The sequence below is a fragment of the Pinus tabuliformis genome, chromosome Q (genome assembly GCF_031772625.1).
Source record: "Pinus tabuliformis cultivar Carrire ecotype Pingquan chromosome Q, CPIR1, whole genome shotgun sequence".
Taxonomy (NCBI): Eukaryota; Viridiplantae; Streptophyta; class Pinopsida; order Pinales; family Pinaceae; genus Pinus; species Pinus tabuliformis.
In genome coordinates, this window is record NC_142296.1 from 1,305,280,592 (window position 1) to 1,305,303,991 (window position 23,400).

Genomic DNA, 23,400 nt, shown 5'->3' on the forward strand with positions numbered 1-23,400 from the left:
TATAGATGAAGATCTATATTTGAAATCAATAAATTTGTATCATTAATTAAAATTTGTGTAAGAAATATCTAACTTTTAATATATATATATATATATTTTAATAAAATAATATATAACGAATCCTACGTGTCCTGTTCCGGGGGGTCAACATGTCCAAATCCGACACCACGAATCTTGAATCTCCGTGTCAGTTGACTTAGCAACTACCTCGTCGATCGGGAGGTCACGGAGTCAATTCTCCTCGACGCCCTTGGGGTTGGACCCTGCTAGTCTGGCCGGCAGGCTTTAAAAGATCCTCTTGGGGGTTGATCTGCCCAGATTTTCCTATGGGTAAAAAAAAGATTTGCATCGCCTCAAAGGGCAGCAATGCTTTCTGCCACAGAACTTAAACAACAAATGGCACAACTTTATCAAAGAAACATTTAACATTAAATTTAAAGGGAACATTATCATGAGCCAAAAAAAGCTTACTTGCCAATAAAATCCTTTGCTTCATATGTCATGACATCAGGAACAGGTGGCCAAGGAATTTTGCGATTAAGAATGTTATCAAAAATTATCTGATACACAAAAGCAAACAGAAAAATGACACACTTCAGCAGCAATAGCCATAGATATAAAACTCTCAACACATATATAGACAATGCATCTACATTTCTTTCTTACTTAATGGAACAAGAAATTCATTAAAAAGAATCAGAAACCAGTAAAATTATTCAACGAATTATGAAAACCAAAATAATCCAAGGAAAACAAATGAGGCTAGTTATTATAACAGTCCTGCATAAAGAGGGTATCCATAATTTATTTATTTTGGAAAAAATGTCTTATATATACAGGAAAATTATTTACAAACAATAGAGCAGAAACTGCAAGGACATACAAACGGAAATCATAACATCTTCTGTAAAGCAACTAGAACTGAAATAAAGTATAAACATGCTAAGCGCTCTAAAGACTCTCCTTTTTTTGTCAACAAAGGCCCTTAGCAAGGAAACAATGGCATATATCATCATGCCAAAATGGAGCCAACAATGAGCGAACTCATTCTCAAAAACAGATTAACATTGGATCTTCCAGAGAATGAATAAAGCAGAAATCGTCAAGCAATGCCAACTAAGCGTAAAAACAAATCAAACAAAGGACTGACAATCTCCAAACAATGCAGTACAAAAATAGGTGATTCCATAAAGCAACATTTAACACTGATTCTGCATGAACTTCCAGCAACTTCTAGCAAACTGGCACTCCCAAAAAATGTGCTTCAGTCTCCAATAGATTACAGACAGGGCCCACGCCATCAAAGAGTTCACTCTTAGCCAAATAAGTTTTGGATGATGTTGCCCCCTTCTATGGTGTGAAGAAATTTTGATCACATTGTTAGTTTTTGTAGCATCGGAGGTGTTCTAGTCTCAAAATTTTGTGGAGAGGCTAAAACACAAGAGTTCTCCATAACCTAGAAATCGTTTCCGGAAATTCCACACATAAGTGTCGCAATTCGATTATTAGCCTATTTTTAATTATTTCCTTAGTCTAAACTTAGAAAAGGGGTTAACTAATCATAATTAATTGAGATAAGGTGTGAAACATCTAGAAACTCACACGGATCGACTCCGATATGATCTTAGTCCTTGATTAAGTTTTAATCTTGGTCGTTGGAGTCCTAACAGAAGATTATAAGAAGAAGTCAATGGATAGATGGAGAACATACACACAGAGATCACTTTCCTTGGAGAGTTTGATTATTCTAGAGAGCGGTTGTTGCCGGAAGAGTTTGAGCTTCAGAAAGGAAGCAGAGACAGAGAGGGGCAGGGACAGTGAGTACAGAGGAGAGTTTTTCCAGACCCAGAGAATCAGCATCAGAAGGGCCATATTTCCCAATGCAGTTGTGCGGAAGGCTATGGAGGGACATCAATTTTGCTGAAGGAGAGAGAAATTCAGTGGTTGTTGGTCCAATAATCCTCCAAGAGGCCAAGCGAATTTCTCTGAGAGGCAGAGTCAGCTAGGACGTCATTTTTCTTGTTGTTCCAGGCATAGCACCTTGGGGTCTACACAAGCACTACGCAGAGGCTCAAAGGTTGCACAACTGGCCAGATTTGTCAGTCAATGTAATGACCCACCTATAGCTATAAATAAAATACAAGTATTAGCATACATATGAGGCCTCCATACGATAGCTACATATGTATGGACCTGTATGTAACGCACTATATATATAATAAACGCTCAAACGAACAGAAATGTCAGTTTTAATGTTTAAAATTTTAATTGGTAAATTAAAATTTATGAAATTAAATAAAATTAATTAAATTAAAATTATAAATTAAATTAAATCATTAAAATAATAAATAAACTTTATTAAATCAAATTTAGATATTTGAATAAAATCACCAAATCAAATTAGATTTTGTTTTATAAAATCAACACGTATCAAAATTTGGACACGGAGATGGAGGAAGTCGGTGAACGGGAACTAAAAAGGAGGAGGAGGTAGTTGGAGGAAAGGGGGATCAAAAGGAGGAGGAAAATTGGTAACACAGAATTTTTCAACAGAAAAGACTAAGCCTTGTTTGTTCTGAAGTTTTTGGGCACGGGGGAACAGAGTGCAGCAATTGAGAAGCATTCTGGACTGAGTACCTAGGTTGTACTTAGTTTGGCTGGGAGGTTATGGTCTTTTGGTAACGGGAGCGAGAGCTGGAGCAATTTTGAAGCCTCTTCATCTGCAGGAAACCAGGTAGGTCCTTCTCATCAAATCAATCAATTTGATATATGAAATTTTGTTAAATTTTAGAGAATGTTCATAAAGATTTCATATCCTATTCAGAGTAAAAAGCTGTTTAAATTATTTTCAGTCTTTACATTTTATGATTTCATATCCTGTTCAGAGTAAAAAAAACTGTTATAATTATTTTCAGTCTTTACATTTGGTATCAGAGCCATGTTCAAACTCTCGGATCTATTAGGTCTGAATTTCAGAGCCAAAAGTCTGTACAGTAAATATGGAAGCAAAGAATGAGAACCACAATTAACCCATCCACTAAGGAAATATCTAAGCTTAACCCATCCACTGAGAATTGAATCCTTATGCTGTGATTCACTTAAAAGTCTGCTCTGAGTTTTCATTAAATTCCTTCGCTCAGCGAACTGAGGACTACTTGTTTAGCTTGAAGAACAATCTCAGATCACTAAATATTGAATTGGCTGCAACACTTGAACCACTCCCGAATTTTCCAGCAAAAGGATTCCAGCTACGTATTCGGTTGCCCAACTCCTCATCATCGTTCTGTTAGCGGAGCCACTCTTTGCAAATGGCTTTAGATGGTCATTCTGCACCGGCTTAAATCCTTGGTTACCAATATTCTCCCCAAATGCACTGGAAAATGGCGCAAAAGCACTTGATCTTTGATTCATATCGCACTTGAAGTAATATCTAATTGGACTCCGTATTGAATTTGACTGAAAAGGATTGTATTCGCATTTTCAACCCCAAGCTATTCTTGCTATGAAATAATTTACCAGTAAAGGCGGCAGATTTACCCTTGGATGAATTTAAATTCCTTCGCACCTTCATCAACCTCGGCCTCTGAGTAGCAATAGGTCTATTTCTCTGAGAGTTTTTTAACTGTAAGCTTGGCTACTAGAGAGTCCTACTGCACCGCGTGATTGCGGAATACAAAATCCGATTTGAAATGCGACCTGAGCTTTGAAAGCCATGCACGATATCTCTGCCATTCTAAATAATGGCAAGCAATTTGAAAGGGAATTAACTTATTGAATATACCCACACCGCATCATGCAGGCGTGTTATAGTGGAGACGCGTGTACCAAACTTGGTTATCGTGGCCGAGGGAATAATTTTATTTGAATTAAGGTGTCAAGCAATGAATCAAGGTGTTAAGCGATGAATTAAGGTGTCAAGGGATGAATCAGGTGTCAAATATGTAAACCGTGGGAGTCGAACCTTAATTCATATCGTAACCATATATTAAATTATTTACAGTCTTTATGGATGTTATAAGCAATGTTCCCTTTTCCGCGACCTCCATAGACAATGCCTTTCAAATGGCTTTGAAATAGGGCAACGAACCACATCGAGTATTCGTTAGAAGCGAGATAGATTACAAAGCTTCCCCTCCAAGCATTCCGACTCTGTATTGCAGCCATGGATGTTATAAGTGATGTTCCTTTTTTCGTGGATAATTATTCGATAGAGAAGTTATTCCGCGGGTAAGTGCCTTTTTATTCTCGACCAATAATTTATCAACCAAGAAGTTATTCGATATATAAGTGAGGTTTCTTTTGGTAAATAACCCTAGATTAAATTATTTATAGTCCTTTCTACTATATCATGAATATACATCATCAATATATATTACATCGGTTATACTATATCATAAATTATTTACAGTCCTTAAGTTAAATTAATGCGGGTGCGAGTCATTTAAAATATATGATATATGGTTATATATATAGCGATACTGAATTGGAGCGTTGATTATACTAAAGAGAATGCAATAAAATGATGGTTCGTTGGATATAACAAACCCACCACTTGGTCAAATAATCAACCCCAGTTACACAGGAAGAAAAACTCATTCACACACACATCCATGCCTTATGCCAACATAACACAACTACGAAAGTATGCGATATAAAATACGAAAGTATCGGGCAGGGTTTTTGAACCGCCAACCTTCCTATAGTAAATTTATTAAATAAATTCTATGATTTGGATGGAATTGAAAATACTTATATTTTAAAAATATTTTTTTAGGTTGTCATTACAAATTCAGTGAGAGTCCGAAACAACTAGATTAAATGATATCAATTTAAGCTACAAGGTAAATAATTAAAGAAGACATTACCGAGACAAAGGAATTGTTATCAATGCTTATTATACTATACATTATATAAATAGGGCCTTTGGACTTAATAAATGTGATGAATTGTAATTTAGTATCATATCTTTGGACAGGCCACGTCCCATTTGCAAAGATTATTCAATTGTTTCAATACTCTTAATCGATACTTATTTATTTTTAATTTTGTTATTGATAATAATATTTAATTGTAAAGTATTTTTTTTAAATAAATGAAGCTGAGACTCCATAATGACGAAGTACTCATAGATTCCCGCTATTAATCTTTGGTAATTGTTTCAATACTCTTAATCGATACTTATATCGAAGCTCTTTTATGCTTTTTGTTGTAGAGAAAATTTCGATATTAATAAATACGAAGGGCAAGTTCAACTTTGGTTGAACAAATAACCGTTTTGCGAGACACTATTTTGTGGGCAAGGTCTATTTTGGTCGGAACAAATATCTAACTTATACAAATATATATTAACCATATCAATATTTACAACAACAACAACAACAAACGTATGTGTCATAAGTACAAATTTTATATTAAATTATATATTTAACTTTATATGTGATGCCGTATTTATACACTCGGTGAGGACTTATGACCAGTCGCGTAAAACTATATATAGAAGACGATTGAATTTATATATATTTGCAGACATTGCTTCCATGACTAAGCAAATTAAATTTTAATGTTTTTAAATGATATATAATTATTTTAAGATTATTCATTAAAAATAAAAAAATTGAGTAATATATATTAGATTATATTACGTTTTTATTTTATATATAGTTAGGCATAAATATTTTAGGCTATTATTTATGTTATGTTACAATGATTATGATAATAATCTAATTTAAAGACTCATGCATTAGAATAGTATTATTACGCATTAGGGTAGGATTCCCTGCATTAGGACAAGGAGGTCGCGAGACCACCCTCCTTGACCTCGGTACCAGTAAGACTTGCCTAGTAGGTAAAAATAGCAAAAAAAACTATACCCATTTGTAAATTTGAAATTGCAAAACTAAGTGTTAAATCTGAAAGTATACCTCAAATTTTTACAAATTTTATTGTGTATACCAGGAAACACTACGATGGTAAGGACATATCAGCGACGACGACGTGATCAGGAAGCATCACCGTCATTAATGCCACCACCGTCGTCATCACCATCTCCATTGCCACCACCATCATCATCACCTCCATCGAGACCATCATCAATACCAATCGCTCCAGCACCAGAGTTGACTATGATAATGCATTCATTAGAAGCCTTATTGGAAACATTAAAAGGGTCAACAATGGCTAAGACCAAAGAAGAACCTCAACCCTTAGCAACCAATTCAGCGGAACCAAAGAATTTTGAGTATAAAATATCAAAGGAAGATATTTCTAGGGAGCTTCAGAAAATTAAACTCCCAGATTTTCAGGAGGTCGAGCTGGAGAATGTGCTAAGGCATGGTTAGAAGGAATGAACATATGTTTTAAATTAAGAGATTACTCTTCTTTTGCAAAAACAAAAATTGTTGTATTTCAATTAAAGGAGAGTGCCTTGATTTGGTGGGGAAATCTAGAAAAACAACTACACCTCACAACGGATAATGTCCCTTGGGAATTGTTCAACAAAAGATTCTGTGCTAAGTATTTACCTCCATATTTTCAAGAACAACAAGCTGGAGCCTTTCAGACATTAATTCAAGGTAATAAATCAGTGGAAGAATATGAAATAAGGTTTATGGAGCTTGTGAAATACATTCACTACTTAGATTCTGATGAACGTCAAGTTGAACGCTTCATATTTGGGTTAAACCCTCGCATCAGGGCCTTGGTTAGGATGTGGAAACCATCATCAGTAGCCGAGGCGATAGAATGTGGCCGCTATGCAGAGGATCATCTAGGAACCAAAAAGGATGCTGGGCCAGCAGAACCTCTACAATTAGGGTTTCCAGGAAAGACTCCCTGAAATTTCTTCAGAGGAAGTAGCTCAAGACCACCTTATGGTAATAGATTTACCCCAAGAAATGTAGGAGCAAGATCTCCCATGGAAATTAATACTATTGTCGTTGAAGCATCAAACACAAGTCCATGGAAATCTTGTGGAACTGCTAATAGAGGAAGAAATTCGAGAGGAATCGGTATGAGAGGGCGAAGCTCTTTATCTAGAAACTCACAATATGATTCAAGAGGACTGACCCAGGTAAATTGTTGGGGATGTGGAGGACCACATTTTCAACGTGATTGTTCAGAAGCTTCATCAAGTATATTTCAAAGGGCAGAAAAAGAACCAATATCAAATACTCAAGGCAATCATAGGATCCATGCAGTAGTCAACAACAATCAAGCAGCACACCAATCCACTGTAGTGGAATCCTCAGGTATTATTAATGGTATAAAATTCAAAATCTTATTTGATACTAGTGCCACAGATAGTTTCATTTCGTCATATGCATTAAATAAATGTGGGCTGGCAGCTCGCAGGCAAAATGATTTCAAACAGGTAGAAATGGCCTCAGGAGAACTCCAATCCATAGACTTAAGTGTGGATCAATGCAAAATTGATCTAGGGGTCTGTTCAACTAAATTGAAAGTTTATGTCACAATCCGAGGAACTTATGATCTTGTCATAGGTATGGATTGGTTAGAAGCACATCAATTTTGAGTAGATTGTTATAGGAAAAGAATTCTCGTATAAATGATGAAGGAAAGGCAATCCAAATTCAAGGTATCAAGAGAAAAGTATCTTTACGCTACATATCAGCAATGAAAATGAAGCGTTGCTTAAGGAAAGGTTGTCAAGCATATGTAATTCAAGAAGTAAGTAAAGAAAAAGGACCATCCTTAGAACAATATCTGGTGCTAGCCGAATTTCCAGATGTATTTCCAAAAGAACTACCAGGATTACCCCCCGAACGAGAGCTAGACCTCACCATAGAATTGAAACCTAGTACTCAACCAATCTCTAAAACACCTTATAGAATGACAGCTCCGGAACTTCAAAATTTACAAATTCAATTGAAGGAACTATTGGATATAGGACATATTCGACCCAGTATATCACCTTGGGGTGCTCCTATCATTTTTGTCAGGAAAAAAGGTGGATCCCTAAGATTATGCATAAATTATTGAGACTTGAATCGAGCTACAGTAAAGAATCGATATCCTATGCCTCGAATTGATGACCTCTTCGATCAAATGAAAGGAGTTGTTGTCTTTTCAAAAATTGATCTTCGATCAGGCTATCATCAGCTAAGGATTTCCGAAAGCGATATTTCTAAGACTGCATTCCGAACACGCTTCGGGCATTATGAATTTACTGTGGTACCATTTGGATTAACTAATGCACCAGCAATATTCATGAATCTTATGAACAGTGTTTTCCGCAAATATCTTGATCAATTTGTACAAGTCTTTTTAGATGATATACTCATCTACTCCAAGAATGAGAAAGAGCATGAAGACCATTTACGGATAGTATTATCCTGCCTCAGAAAACACCAGTTATATGGAAAGTTATCCAAGTGTTCGTTCTTTCAGGAAAAGATTCATTACTTAGGTCATATCATATCAGGTGAAGGGATCTCAGTAGACCCTGAGAAGGTAAAAGCAATCATGGAATGGCCAATACCGAAAAACGCACATGAAGTACGAAGCTTTATGGGTTTAGCCGGTTACTACCGAAGATTTGTGGAAGGATTCTCCAAAATTGCAAAGTCGATTACAACTCTTCAACATAAAGGTGTTAAGTATGAATGGACTGAGGAATGTAATAAAGCATTCTTTGAACTCAAAAGACTACTGACCAGTGCACCAATCTTAAGAGTCCCTGATATGGATAAAGATTTTACGGTATGTACTAATGCATCCAAACATGGGTTAGGTGCAGTATTAATGCAAGATAGAGGAGTAATAGCATATGTCTCAAGAAAGTTAAAGCCTCATGAAGAACTCTATGCTACTCATGATTTAAAGGTAGCCGTCGTAGTACTAGCTTTAGAGATTTGGAGACACTATCTAGTGGGGCGAAGTTTTACGCTTAAAAGCGATCATCAAAGTCTACAATATTTGTTCACCCAAAAAGACTTGAATGCTAGACAAAGACGATGGAGTGAATTCCTGAGTGAATATGACTTTGGAATATCATATATTAAAGGAAAAGAAAATGTAGTCGCAGATACTTTAAGCAGAAGACCCCGGATATTTTCTCTCATACCTATCAAAGTAGACTTAAGGCAACGGGTACTAGAACATCTAATAAAAGATAGCCAATATTTAAAGGTAAGATCTAGTCTTGAAAGTAAGAAGCCAAAAGAATCTAAGTTTGAAGAATATGAACTAGAAAATGATGGAAGCTTACGATTTCATGGAAGGATGTATATTCCTGATAATAAGGATCTTCTGGACACCAACCTTAAGGAAGTCCATAGAACAGTATATTGTGCACATCCTGGAGTAAAGAAAATGTATACTGATACCAAGAAACTCTTCTTCTGGTCGGGCATGAAACGTGATATCGTTCAATTTGTTGCAAGATGTTTGGAATGTCAACAAGTAAAAGTTGATCATTGTCATCCAGCAAGTCTCTTACAACCTCACAACATTCCTATGACCAAATGGGAGATCATTTCTATGGATTTTATCGCTGAGCTACCTCTTACTTCTCAAAGACACAATGTTATTCTGGTGGTAGTGGATAAATTAACAAAAAGTGTCAATTTCATTCCCGTAAGAGATACTTATGAAGTTGCTGACGTAGCTAGAGTATTCATAAATGAAATTATCAGATTTCATGGAGTACCTAAGAAGATCATATCAGATAGAGATTCACGATTCACTTCAAGATTCTGGACTTGCATGCAGACAACCTTAAGAACTCAACTAAATTTAAGTACAGCTTATCATCCTGAAACTGATGGACAAACAGAGAGGGTAAATCAAGTACTTGAAGATATGTTGAGGATGTATGTCATGGATCAACAATTGCACTGGGAAAAGTACTTATCCTTAGTCAAATCTACATACAATAACAGTTACCACAGTTCAATCGGAATGCCTCCATTTGAAGCATTATATGGCAAACCTTGCAGAACACCATTAAGTTGGGACAAGTTAGAAGATCGAGTGATAATAGGGCCAGAATTAATCCAAGAAATGGAGCAAGTAAAACAAATTAAGCAGTAGTTAAAAGAAACACAGGATATACAAAAGAGTTATGCTGATGCTCACAAAGCTGATAGCAAGTATGAAGTAGGAAATCAGATTTTCATCCGCATCAAACCGAATAAAAGTACTATTCGATTCGGAAAAGGGACAAAGTTGTCACCCCAATTTATTGGACCATTTAAAGTCATGGAAAGAGTTGGACCTATCGCCTATCGTTTTGCACTGCCACCTCACTTGCATAAAGTTCATAATGTATTTCATGTATTTGTATTAAGGCATTACATAGCTGACCAATCTCATAACCTTCAATGAAAGGAACTGCAGGTATCGGACAAAGGAATCATATCGGTTGAACCATTACGTATACTGGAACATAGGGTTCGACAGCTCAGGAATCGTCTGGTAGACCAAGTTAAGGTCCAATGGAACAAGTATAGTCCTGGATCGGCTACTTGAGAAGATACGGAAATCATATGTCAAAAATACCCAGCTTGTGTCAATTTTCAAGAACTTTAAACCATGTTTTGTATATATTTACTTTACTTTAAATCAGAAACTCAGAACCATTTTGGAATGATCACATATAAACGTGAATTTTTATGATATGTTATCTGTTTAATTCCACTGGTACGTGGATACCAAGACGGAATATGTTATTGATCTTACTAAATTATAGTTATCAAAGTAAAGTTTAAATATTTGAGTAATTTTGCTTCTGATGGGAATTAAGATATTATAATTTTGTTTCATTTATGCATATCGATATGATTGATGAGATAGAAATAAAAGAATGATTACATTTTAAATATGAAAGCTAATAACATGAGTAGAATATGGCCAAGTATGTTATATTGTAGTTAACATGTATGAATTATACATAAACTATTTGTTTTGAATATGTTGATGCATATTTTATAAATGCATGGACAAGTGTTTATGTTGCAGATAATATCGTTACCAAGATGACCACGTGATGACAAAAACTTCAGAACAATTAAGGCTCAAAGAGATTCCATGATAGGGTGTTAACCCTGGTCCCACTAAGAGGGGTGGAGGTATTACCCACCGTTTATCCTCCGAAACCTGAAGTCATGGGAAGACTGTGAGAATCACGCTCCCTTAGACGTGTGATGATGACTCCCAAATGCCTACTGGGCAATCAGGTTAATATAATCGACGCTAATATCTTTAAGAGCCTATGAATGGTTAGTCAATATAGTTGATGCCATGGCATACTCTAGTAGAGAACAGATAGGATGGAAGCGGAAGAGATTAGGAAGGATATGATGATTATAGAATAGTTGGGAAACCAACTGGGGCAAAACATGAATATTATAGTTGTAAAATTTTAAAAATATTAAAGAAAACAAATTCAATTTTATAATTGTAAAGACTTATATACTCATAATAATCATTAATATATTTTAGAAATCCTAACTTCGGGACGAAGTTTTTGGAAGGAGGGATGTATGTAATGACCCACCTATAGCTATAAATAAAATACAAGTATTAGCATACATACGAGGCCTCCATACGATAGCTACACTAAGTTGCAGGAAACCTTGGAGAAGGGTCCGTTTCCGGCCGGAAACGGAACGGAAACTCGTACCGTACAGCCTGGAAACTCATTTCCGACCGTACTGGCCCGTTTCTCGAGGAGGAAACGTGGCCAGTACGGCCGAAAACGAGTTTCTAGGCCATACAATGGAGTTTCCTCTTCTAACTTGACTTTTTCTTGTATTTTTTTTTATTTTTTCACTTCTAATTTTTTATTGGGCGACGAAAATATCTTTTGGATGCTTCTAGATGCCTCTCAAGTTATAAAAAAGAGGATTTTTTTGAGTGGGACAGCCTAATGTTCAAGCCTATGGCCCTAATGTTGATATGTAGTTCACAGTAATGTTAAATGCTTAAAGTAAAAGTGACATTCTCCTTTATTTTTCATTTTCATCCTTTTACTTAAATTTTTAACATTACCATGAAATGACTCAGGATGTTTGAGAGTGGTTTCGCCCTCATTGGATTTCATATGGAGAAATTAGAATTTTAGATCTCACTTAAAATCCAGCAAACTTCTCTGTTTTTCAGGATTTCAGGATTGCGGGAATTGCAATGTTTCCATTGGATTTTGTCACGTACTAGGGTATGGAACTTGTATTTAATCAAGATAGCCAAGCTCCCTATAAAGGTGAGACTCCCAATAATCAAGAGCACGTAGGGTACTACAGTATGGAACTCGTATTTAACCAAGAGCACTAAGGTTGTTCCATTATGTAGGAGACTCCCAATCAAGCACAAGACAAGAAACTAGAAATTTCTCATGGTTGATTTTGGATATTGCTATTTTCATTATGTGATCATTCATGAGTAAATGTGATGTAAATTTAGAGACTTATACTTTATGCATTGACAATTGACAATTTACCATAATGTAATAAATTAGAATGTATCATATATGCTTTATGATTGCACATATTTCTTAAATGTCTTAATATATATATATATATATATATATATTGCGTTTCCCCATTTCCAAAATTTGGGGGGTTCACGTTTCGTATCGTGCCCATTTTGGAAAGGCGTACCTGTTTCCCTGTTTCGTGCAACTTAGTAGCTACATATGTATGGACCCGTATGTAACACACTATATATATAATAAACCCTCAAACGAATAGAAATGTCAGTTTTAATGTTTAAAATTTTAATTAGTAAATTAAAATTAATGAAATTAAATACAATTAATTAAATTATAAATTATAAATTAAATTAATTAAATTAAATCATTAAAATAATAAATAAACTTTATTAAATCAAATTTAGATATTCGAATAAAATCACCAAATCAAATCAGATTTTGTTTTTAAAAATCCACAAGGACACAAAGATGGAGGAAGTCAGTGAACGGGAACTTATAAGAAGGAAGGGGCAGTTGGAGGAAAGGGGGGTCAAAAGGAGGAGGAAAATCGGTAACACAGAATTTTTCAACAGAAAAGACTGAGTCTTGTTTGTTCTGAAGTTTTTGGGCACGGGGGAACAAAGTGTAGCAATTGAGAAGCATTATGGACTGAGTACCTAGGTTGTACTTAGTTTGGCTAGGAGGTTATGGTCTTTTGGTAACGGGAGCGAGAGCTAGAGCAATTTTGAAGCCTCTTCATCCACAAGAAACCAGGTAGGTGCCAGTGTTTTCAAAACCGTTTTAAAAAACCAGTTACCGGTCTAACCGGCCGGTTAGCAAGGCCGCCGGTCTAAACCGGCCAAAAAACCCGGTTGGAAGGCCCCCTTCGCCCAGTTTTTGCCCTAACCGGTGAAAAACCGGCCGGTTTGTATCAAACCGGCCGGTTCCGTCCTAAACCGGCCGGTTTTAGGCATGCTCTTCAAACGAAACAGTTTGTAATCAACAGATCACCTGTGTTCCTTTGTGCAGGATCTAGGGTTAATTCAGGCGCAAACTCTGCTATCTAAGGGGCATCACTCGGATGTTGTGTTGTCTTGTTCTGAATCTCAAAGAACTCTCAAGCTGAACTTTGCATGAACTTGAACCATGGAACCAAAGGGTATGCTCACAAATGTGCATGATCATTTACAATAAATTTGTGAATTTTGTGTTAACAACTAATAACTCATGTGAGCATTAACCGCCATTACACTATTTTTTCTTTTTCTTCTGGAGCATTGTTAGAGGTTCAATTATCCTCATTTTATATTTAACTGCTTTTCTTGTAGAAAGAGTCAAAGTTGACAAACTCTAAGGCTTAAATAAGATTACAGTTGTCTTCATTAGTATGTGCAAACTCCATTGCTTCCTGCACGAAAGTATATCTTTCTTTTAAACTAATTATTTCTTTCAATCTCGTGTATTTTTTAACATGATACTTTGGATCCCATCTTTTTTCTTTTTGGTAAATTTATGTTGCCTAGCTTAAAAGACATTCCCACGATGTTGTATGTGATCTTTAAACCCCCTGAATAACAATCAAACTTCCTCTTAAGCTGGTGTTCCCCCAAATCCCAAGTGCCCACAATTATGCTTGTTTTTGTACAATTTTGAAATAAAACACCCCATGTGACTCCATATTCCTTTGGAATGTCCTCCCTCAAGCATTCTCACCTTGTCCCAGTAATTGAAAGCTTAAAATGTCATGTACATCTTCAGAATTACGAGTGACTTTTTTATCTGTAACATTTCTCCCTTTGCACTTAAAATGCCTTAGCATTTTTTTATGGTTGCTTTAACATCACATTACCGGTCCTTGCCAGACAGACGGTAAACTTCAAATCTAGGAAAGGTTTCGTTTCCACTTCTATTGTCATTGGTGGCATTGATACTGAGGTTGCAAATCAGGCTGAGGCATCCTCAGACTCTGAACCAGATGATGTCTATGTAGCTCCTGATGATGATCCTGTGTCTAGTAGTGGTGATGAACTTGATGATTGATCATGTGTACACTGTAGACTTGTAGTAGGACTGTAGGCCAATGGCCTCATAGCTTGCAACATTGTTTTTGGACTTTATAGGCCATTTAGAGCCTCATTTCTTATGTATTTTGCTATTTTGTCGATGATATGTATTGCACTCGGTGCCATTTTGATATATTCACCTTTACATGGTATATAAATGAGCAAACTTTGCATATTTTGTCTCTATTGGCTTGGAATCATGGTTTTACATCTTAAAAATAGTTTTGTTTCTTTAAAAATTAATTATTTAATGTTTTTTTTAAAACCAGTTCGTTTAGACCAAACCAGTCCCGGTTAGACCGGTTCCGGTCGGTAAACCGGTTCATTAGGTGGACCGGTCCAGTCACCAGTTCCGGTTTTAAAAACATTGGTAGGTACTTCTCATCAAATCAATCAATTTGATATATGAAATTTTGTTAAATTTCAGAGCATGTTCATAAAGATTTCATATCCTGTTCAGAGTAAAAAGTTGTTTAAATTATTTTCAGTCTTTACATTTTATGATTTCATATCCTATTCAGAGTAAAAAAAAAAAACTGTTATAATTATTTTCAGTCTTTACATTCATCGGAACAGGATCAGGCATGGTGTTGAGGTATTTTCCTCACAGATATTTCGGCCAGATTATTTTGTTGTTTGGATTGCCAGTTCAGTATCCATAGATTGTACTCAAATTTTCATTATTGCATAATAATAAAAACCCTCAGCTACTGCATCTATTTTCATAACTTGGATTTTTCCAAGGACTTTAGTCCAAAAATAACTGTGTCAAATTTTTATGTGTGCGCTAGAATATTTCTCAGCTTCCTACACTATTATTTTCTGTGGTTTTATTTGTGAAGGTTGTAGTGTGATTTATTCAATAGTTGTCGTAGCAAATAAATTTTTAATTAATTAACAATTAGAAGAATTAATTCCAAATATTGCAATAAGATTTAGGGCTTGAAATTTTCACATGGTATCTTCTCAATTGAGTTGACGCAGGGCTTTAGAAGCTGACACAGGGCCCACGCTGGGGTAGCATAGAAGTAGCCAGGAGGGCTAAATTTCCGCGTCCCTTCTATCATGTTCCATCCAGCCAACTCTAGTCAATTCCACCGCAACCCAACCATCCATCGACACCATTAAACTGCAACTGTTTTTTTCCTCAACGCCACAGTCAAGGGACATGATCAACCGTCGAACCAGTCAAGTTCAATCTTCTATATCCCCACTGCTTGATAGTCGCCGAAAACAATTCCGTCAATGCCAATCTTTTTACGCAGGTCAACCAAACAGTGTGACTTTACGGGGACATTATAACATTAATTCATGTCATATAATTACATATAATTACGTAATAGTTTGTAATAAATCTCTGACAATGTTATGAATTAAATTCAATTAATTAAAAATTAGTTTAATTCTTTTAATATATATATTAAAAAAATAGAGTTACTTAAAAAAAAAAAAACGTAGATCAAAATTAATATCACCAGCAAATTATACATGTTGAGGTACCACGTGACCAGTCACATTATCAAAAATGACGTGAGCAAAGTGAAGACAATTGTTCGAGATTAAAGTGAAGAAAACTGTCAACGTTAAGCTTTGAGGACAAAGCTTCTGAAGGAAGGGGCTATGTTACGAATATAAATTATATAAAAATTAAATAAATGTAAATACTAAATAATCAAGTAATGGTTATGTTAAGTAGTCATTAGTAAAGTGAAAAGGCATGTCGAAAAGACATGCCCAATCATGAAAGGACACCTACCTAGGTATATAAGCAGGGCCTCATTGTGACATTCAATCATCACTTGTACATTTTATGTATAATAAATTAATATTACAAATACCTTTTGTGTATTTTGACATTAAAAACAATAAGCTATAAGTTTGGTTGCTTTAGTTTCTAGAATATTCACACCATAACTTAATTAATTCTGATTAATTAGTCATATTCCCTAAGTTTAGACTTAAGGAATATCTAAAAACTGAACAATAATCTAATTAAGGCATTTCTAGGCAAAATTTTTAGAAACGATTTATGGGTTTTGGAGATCTCATACATTCTAGCCTCTCCACAAAATTTTAAGGCTAGAACACATTTGATGCTACAAAAACTAACACTCCCTCTTAGCGAGGAATGTGTTCTAGTGCTCTACTGCTCAACTTGTAGCAACACCCTGTCTTTGCATCATCTCCTGTCATGCCGATGTCTGGCCATACTACCCACCAACTACTGCGCAACTCTAATATGTGTTGCATCTATGTAGCTGTTGACCCTACTAAACTATTGCCAACAGTGCACCTGCATTGCAACTCCCTCTCCATCTGTTGTTGCTACAAATGCAACAACTGCAACTGAGAAGCATCCTAAATATTGAATAAACTATGATCAATATGATGCATATGTCACGCGAGTCCTGACTGCTAATAGTATTTGCGCTGTCACTGAAGAATCTGCGTTGTTGTTGACTCTGCATTATGCCACCTGCACTGTTGTCAACTCTACACCGCGCTCCTCAGCCTCTGACTACTACTAAACTCTGCATCTGTCACTCTGGCATCTGACTGCATCTACTATCACTAATCCATCCCGCTACTAAATATTGTGGGCCCTCGTAGGAAGGTATTGATCCAACAGGTGGACTTCCTCAAGGATCCTACCCATCTGACACACTAGAGTCTCATACTCCTCCCCCTGGATCTGGTGCCCCACTATCTCCCTTTAAGCCTAGTCCTTGGATAGGACTCTTCTTTTCTTTGCAACTTGCACTTCCCTCGATATCTTCCTTCAGCAGTCGGAAGTCGATTTGTTGCCCAAATCTGCATTCTGGCTAACTCGCATGGCCTCCTCTGGAAATCTCGTACAGTCATCCCTACAAAGCTTCAAAATCTGTGAGACTCAAAACTCGGGAAAATAAACCCAAAAATATCCCTCTTTCCCATTGCTCGGTTGTTGGATCTGCTACTCGCACTCCCTTCTGGAGTGAGAAGATCTACTCACAACTACTTCCAATCTGCAACTGGAAAAATTAGATCTCTAAAACTTGAGATCCCCTGAGAGAAATTTTCCCTCAGCTGTGTGTGCTTCTTCTTACTTTCACCTGATGCTGACTCTGCTCTAGCAAGCTGCTGTAAAAACCACTGCGTCTTGCTAGAGATCTGCTCAACCAAAAAAAAGTGAGTTGCTCCCTCTGCCTATAGAATCAATCAATCTGGACAAATCGAAATTTTCTTTCCCTCACTCAGAAAAATGCCTCCTCAAGTAATTCAACCTCCTAGCAAAATGATTGCGTTGCTCTTGGGGATTTTGGCCTATTGCCCTCAATGAAAAGCGAAATCCCTTCTCTCTTCGCCTTCGAGCTCTCTGACTAGTCAATTGCACTCTGATACCATGTGAAAATTCCGAAACCCATATCCTATTGCAACAACTGAAATTATTCTCCTAATTGTTAATTAAATTTAACAATTTATTTAAAGTTTCCTATAGCAAATACTGAATAAATCACACTACAAATAAAACTACGGAAGAATAAACACTGGAAGAAATGCTAACACACACATAAATTTACACAGTTATTTTTGGACCAAAATCCCTGGAAAAACCCAACTTGGGAAAATCGATGCAGCCGCTGAGGGTTTTATTATTATGCAACAGTGAAATAATTTGAGTACAACTAGATGCCGAAACTAGCAATCCTACAGAGAAATACTCACAAAAATCTAGAGAGAAATTTTCCTCACCCCACAGGCAATCTCTCGGCACAACCTACCTTTGAAATTTCAGCCTTCTGGGGCACTGCGTCAACCTCAGCGCTGCGCTATGTAGCTGGTTGGACAGCTTGTCGTACGTTGAATTCTGATGAAGTCGTTATTCCTTCTGCTAACCAAAAAGATGCTTCTCCGACACTCTGGAACTCCTTCCCAGCCTCTGGAACTGAAAACATCAATCTCTCCTAGAAAATCGATTTTACCTCTAAATGCTACTACGCAGTGCTACGTTAGCCTCTTTGTGGCTCCTCTGCCTCTCTACAAATGCACTCATCGGATCGGGAATCCTTCCTCCAACTTCATCGTCCCTACTCCTCTCTCATTGCTTCGATCTCGCTGACTCTCTCTCTCTGTCAACTGACTATTGCTACTCTAGAAATCAATCTGCTAGTGAAATTGAATTACTGAAGTGATTTCTCCAAGCCCCATCGACTTCTTCTTATAATCCTTTGTTGAGACTTCAACAGCAAAGATTAGATCTTAATCGATGGCTACGATTAACATGAAGTCGATCAATGTGAGTTTCTAGAACATTCACACCATAACTTAATTAATTCTGATTAATTAGTCATATTCCCTAAGTTTAGACTTAGGAAATATTTAAAAACTGATTAACAATCTAATTAAGTCATTTCTAGGCGGAATATCCAGAAATGATTTCTCGGTTTCGGAGATCTCATGCATTCTAGCCTCTCCACAAAAAGTCTAGGCTAGCACACATTTGATGCTACCAAAACTAACAATCTCAAGATCTAATATCTTCTTAAATGGTTAATATTGTTTGAATTGATCATTGGACTTGGGCATATTCGCATTTCTTGTTTTTTAACATTAGCATCGGAGATTCAATTATTCTACATGAAATTGGCATTATGATAATTTGTTGTCATAAAGTCGAGTCTAATTGTTAATTTTGTTTAAAGAACATAAATCATCTAAATTGTCAATCTCTTGAGCAATTGTTTATTGGTACCCATTTCATTCTTACATTGTCTCTAAATAACCTTCTAAGTGTTCTAAGTAATATCGCGAATAGGTGTTCTAAAATTTTTTATTCGCCATTATTGTTATTGAATTTATTGTTCATGGTTGATATATTGTGATAATCTAATTCTATCTTTGACATATTGGTGAATTGTTATAAAGAGCATTAATCTTGTCTTTTATTTAGTGCTTGAGAAATTATCTCTTGGTTACATTGAATATATCTTTTGGGCACTGTTGAATTTGAGCACTCTATCTTGTGGTTGAGATTATCCTTCATTCGTCATTTAAGTACTCTTTTGTCATATCTAAAGAGCATTTGTAATTAAGTACTTGAAGAACATTAAATAATCTCACCCTAAGAAGCACTCAATCATCTTGCATTTGCATCCTAGGAATAGTCTTAATGAACCTCCAAGCATAAGCTTGGTTGATAGACATATAGGGCCACCCTTCATCTTTAGATTGCGAAGGATAGATCCTCTCTAGTGGTTAACACGGTGATCTTGCAATCGTTAAAGCCACAACCTCTGCAGCACCGGAGCCACCGGGTAGTTAGATTTCAAGGGGAGGTATCATTAACCAAGCCATTGCTTGCTTCGCCTTGACTTCTCGTTGCAACTTACTTTAGAGACTAGCCTCAAAACAACTATGGATCAAGGAATTCACCTACCTAGGCATTTAACTAAAATAAACCAAGAATTTGCATCTCGCCTAGGTTGTAGGATTTGCATAACATATAGGATAGCAAAGCATCTCCAAGCAACAACAGCTCATCTCGTCACTTGGTATATAATTGATATAAAGCAAGTATTTGACTCCATAAGGCACTGATATAATTGATATAAAGAAAGTATTTGACTCCATAATGCACTAGCCTCACGCAATAATCTAATCTAATCTCAAAAATTCGCTAAATCAACCAAGTGACTAGGCCGTTCAGTTGTGTCTCCCAGATTTGTTGGTTGTGTCTCCAACAAATGAGTGTTCGTTGATTTGTGGTATGTGTTGGCTACGGACTTTCCTATGTTGTGCTAGTAAATGATAAAATTTGTTTTTCATTATATGGGGATAACGTCATTCTATTGATAGTCTTGGGCTAATCTTAGATGATTTGATTTGTCATATGATTAACGGATTTTCTTGAGATATATACATAGTGTTTGCACGTACCCCAGTCCTTGATCTCCAAGTTCACAATTTGTGGGCATGAACTAACTTTGGTTGGATCCCAAATATTTATGTGGTTATTTAATCTTCGCTAAGGTTATAGTGTGCATTGGGTTTCTAAAGTATTTTTAGCCATTTATCAAAGAAAATATCCATAGAAAAAATTTGTCAAAATTTATTTTAGAACTCTTGTGTATTTGTAAAATTATTTTGTAAATCTTTTTTGCTAATTAGGGTTTTTGGGTTTCGAGATTTTGTATCTATTTGGGGTTTTGGGTGTTTGTGAATCTATTTGTGCAGGTGAAATCAAGAGAAAAAGCAGAAATATAGCTAGATCTAGGCCCTTGAGGGCAAGATCTATTTTCTACAATTTTATCCTAGATCTTGTCCTCAGGCAGAAGCTAACATAGTGAGACGCAAAGGGGGTAGCAAGTTCTCTCCTAGATCAGAAATTCGCTGAGAAGTCTCTGTAAAATTTCTCACAGAGAATCCTCTTCTATTTTGCTGGTTGTATCTTGTACATGAGATTTTTGCTGAAGAATAATAAAGAAACCTTCATCTGTTGCATCGGTTTTCCCATGTTGGGTTTTCTTGAGGACAATTGTCCAAAAACAACTGTCATTGTGGTTATCCTTGTGCTAGTATTTTTCTTTGCATTAACTTCCCACAAATTTTAATTGTAAAGGTTGCAGTAGAATTTATTTCGATATTTGCTATAGAAGCACTGGGAATAACTTATTTCTGAGTTAATAAGTAGAAGAAATAATATTAATCACTGCAATTGAGTTTCTATTTAGAAATTTTCACAGCTAACATTGTGTTTTCCTTGTGAGTTTATATGCTATAAAGTTCAATATTCACATCTAATAAGCTTAGTCACTAAAATCACTCTAATCATAACTTTCCTAAATATTAATTTTGAGCACTTAACATTTAATTGGCATTATGATATTGGCATAGGAACATCTTGAATAATTGTTATTGGCATCTTGTGAATAGGTTCTCTAAGTTCTTGGTTGAAGTATCTTGTGGGTTCATTTTTTATTAAGCACTTATATTGTTTTAAAATTCTCTTTTGATTGTTGTTAAGTACTATTGTCATAAAGAATAATCATAACTTAAGTACTTAGATACTTGAACAATCTTAACTAAAGTGACTTCACTCATCCATCTTGCATTTCATTCGAAGAGTAGTTGCATAAAACAACTTACCTCCAAGCATAAACTTGGTTGATAAACTCTTAGGAAAACCCTCTCTCATCTAGCTTGAGGGATCTAGCCCTTCTTAGTGGTTAACACAGTGACCTTGCAGTCGTCAGAGCCACAGTCTTTGTAGCGTCAGAGGCACAGAGTGGTTGGAACAAAGGGGGAGGTATCATTAATCAAGCCACTACCTGCTTCCCATTGGCTTCCATCTCACAACCTACTCTGAAGATTGTTTCTCAAAATAGTCAAGGGAAAGGTTCAACCTAGATTAGGCATTTAATCTAAAATTAACCAAGATCCTTGCATCACACCTAGTTCTTAGGAGTTGCATCTTCATATAGGTTTGTTCATCATATAAGCAGCGGTTGTCCATCTGGTTACTTGGCTATAATTCTAACAAGCAAGAAGTTTTGACTCCATCAGGCACTAGTCTCAATACTAAATCTCATCAAATTCTTAATCTTGGTAAATTCTACCAAGTAACTAGGCCACTCAACTATGTCTCCCGAACAAGTTGGTTGCCAACTTCTTTTCCTCCACCTCATTTCCATAGGGACAACCCCCCATACTCTACTATTGGGAGACAACTAAAACGGAGTGGGTGGGGATCAGAGTGATAGCCCCCGCCATTAGCAGTTGTAGCGGTGCTTGTCCAATTCGAGCGACAACACCGCCCATAGTCTGTTGTTGGGAGACAGCTAGAACAGAGAGGGAAGGGATCAAAGTGACACCCCCGCCTTGATCATTGTAGCATCGTGCCTGTACAATTTGAGCGACAACAAGTAGCACTAGTATTCTTGACTAAGCAGCTCAAGAAAACTGTACTTCAGAAATTCCATTTGTCAAAAGCCCCCAAAATGATGCCTCTTCCTTTTATTTATCTTTGTTGCCCCTCTCTCTCTCCTTGTGGGTCCCCTAAGTCGACCTCCTTCCTTGAATTTTCCTCCCCAACGAATTTCCTTCCAAGGGGCTCAAATTTCCCTCCTTTAAGTGGCCCCCACACTCCACCAACGAATTAATTTTCCCTTTCCTCTAATGTTTTGCAATCTTTTCTCTCCAAAATCAAAAAGTGTCTTCACAACCCACCTTTCCTAAGTTTTCATGCCAAAATTATTTCCTTGTGCCAAAATTGCAAAAATGGGGAAGCTTACTTAGCAAATTAATTTGTGGAGACATTACATGTAATTTCTCCTATTCTCCTAAGTCCTCAAGTCTCCCATACCAAAATTGCCTCCAATGCCTGAATTGCAAAATTGTGTTATGCTTAGCACCACCCCAAGGATCCTGCTAACCTCCTCAGTTCAAAAACCAAAATTGGATATATTACACACCCTCTTGCCCTTTTGTCATGGCACTACCTCCCAGACAACATTCTTCATGATGGAGGCATACTCCTCCATCATGGCATCCTGCCAAGCTTGTTGATCAGCAGTTTCTTGAAAATTGGAAGGCTTTGCATCTATCAGCTCTGTCATGAGTGCCATTTAACCAGTGTATCTCTACAGTGGTCTGCTCTCCCTAGCAGCCTTCTTAGGAGGCCCCACATCCTTGGCATCTCTCAGTGCTTGCATGGCCCACCTAGGTTGCCACTTGCCTAATGTGGAAGGCTCATCCAATCAAATAAGATTTTCATGCTCTTCCTCATCCTTCTAAATAGCTCGTGCACCAATGCCTATACCCTATACCTGTGGATCTAGATCTTGCCTCCTCTCCTCCTTCTATTCCTGTGAGTCCTGACCTTTGTGCAGGATCACCATATTATTTGGACTTCCCAAAATCCCTCTCCTCCTC

General features: G+C 36.5%; 1 protein-coding gene across 3 annotated transcripts in view; it reads right to left on the minus strand.

Moving 5' to 3' along the window:
* Positions 1 to 23,400, minus strand: part of LOC149224626 (putative serine/threonine protein kinase IRE4) — a 472,510-nt gene that overhangs the window by 220,359 nt on the left and 228,751 nt on the right. For 2 of the 3 annotated variants that reach the window (XM_089386195.1, XM_089386193.1), the window contains exon 12: positions 472 to 560. In XM_089386195.1, the coding sequence (XP_089242321.1) occupies positions 472 to 560 (89 nt within the window). The remainder of the gene's footprint in view (positions 1 to 471; positions 561 to 23,400) is intronic. The other variant, XR_016249525.1, reaches the window with a different exon arrangement.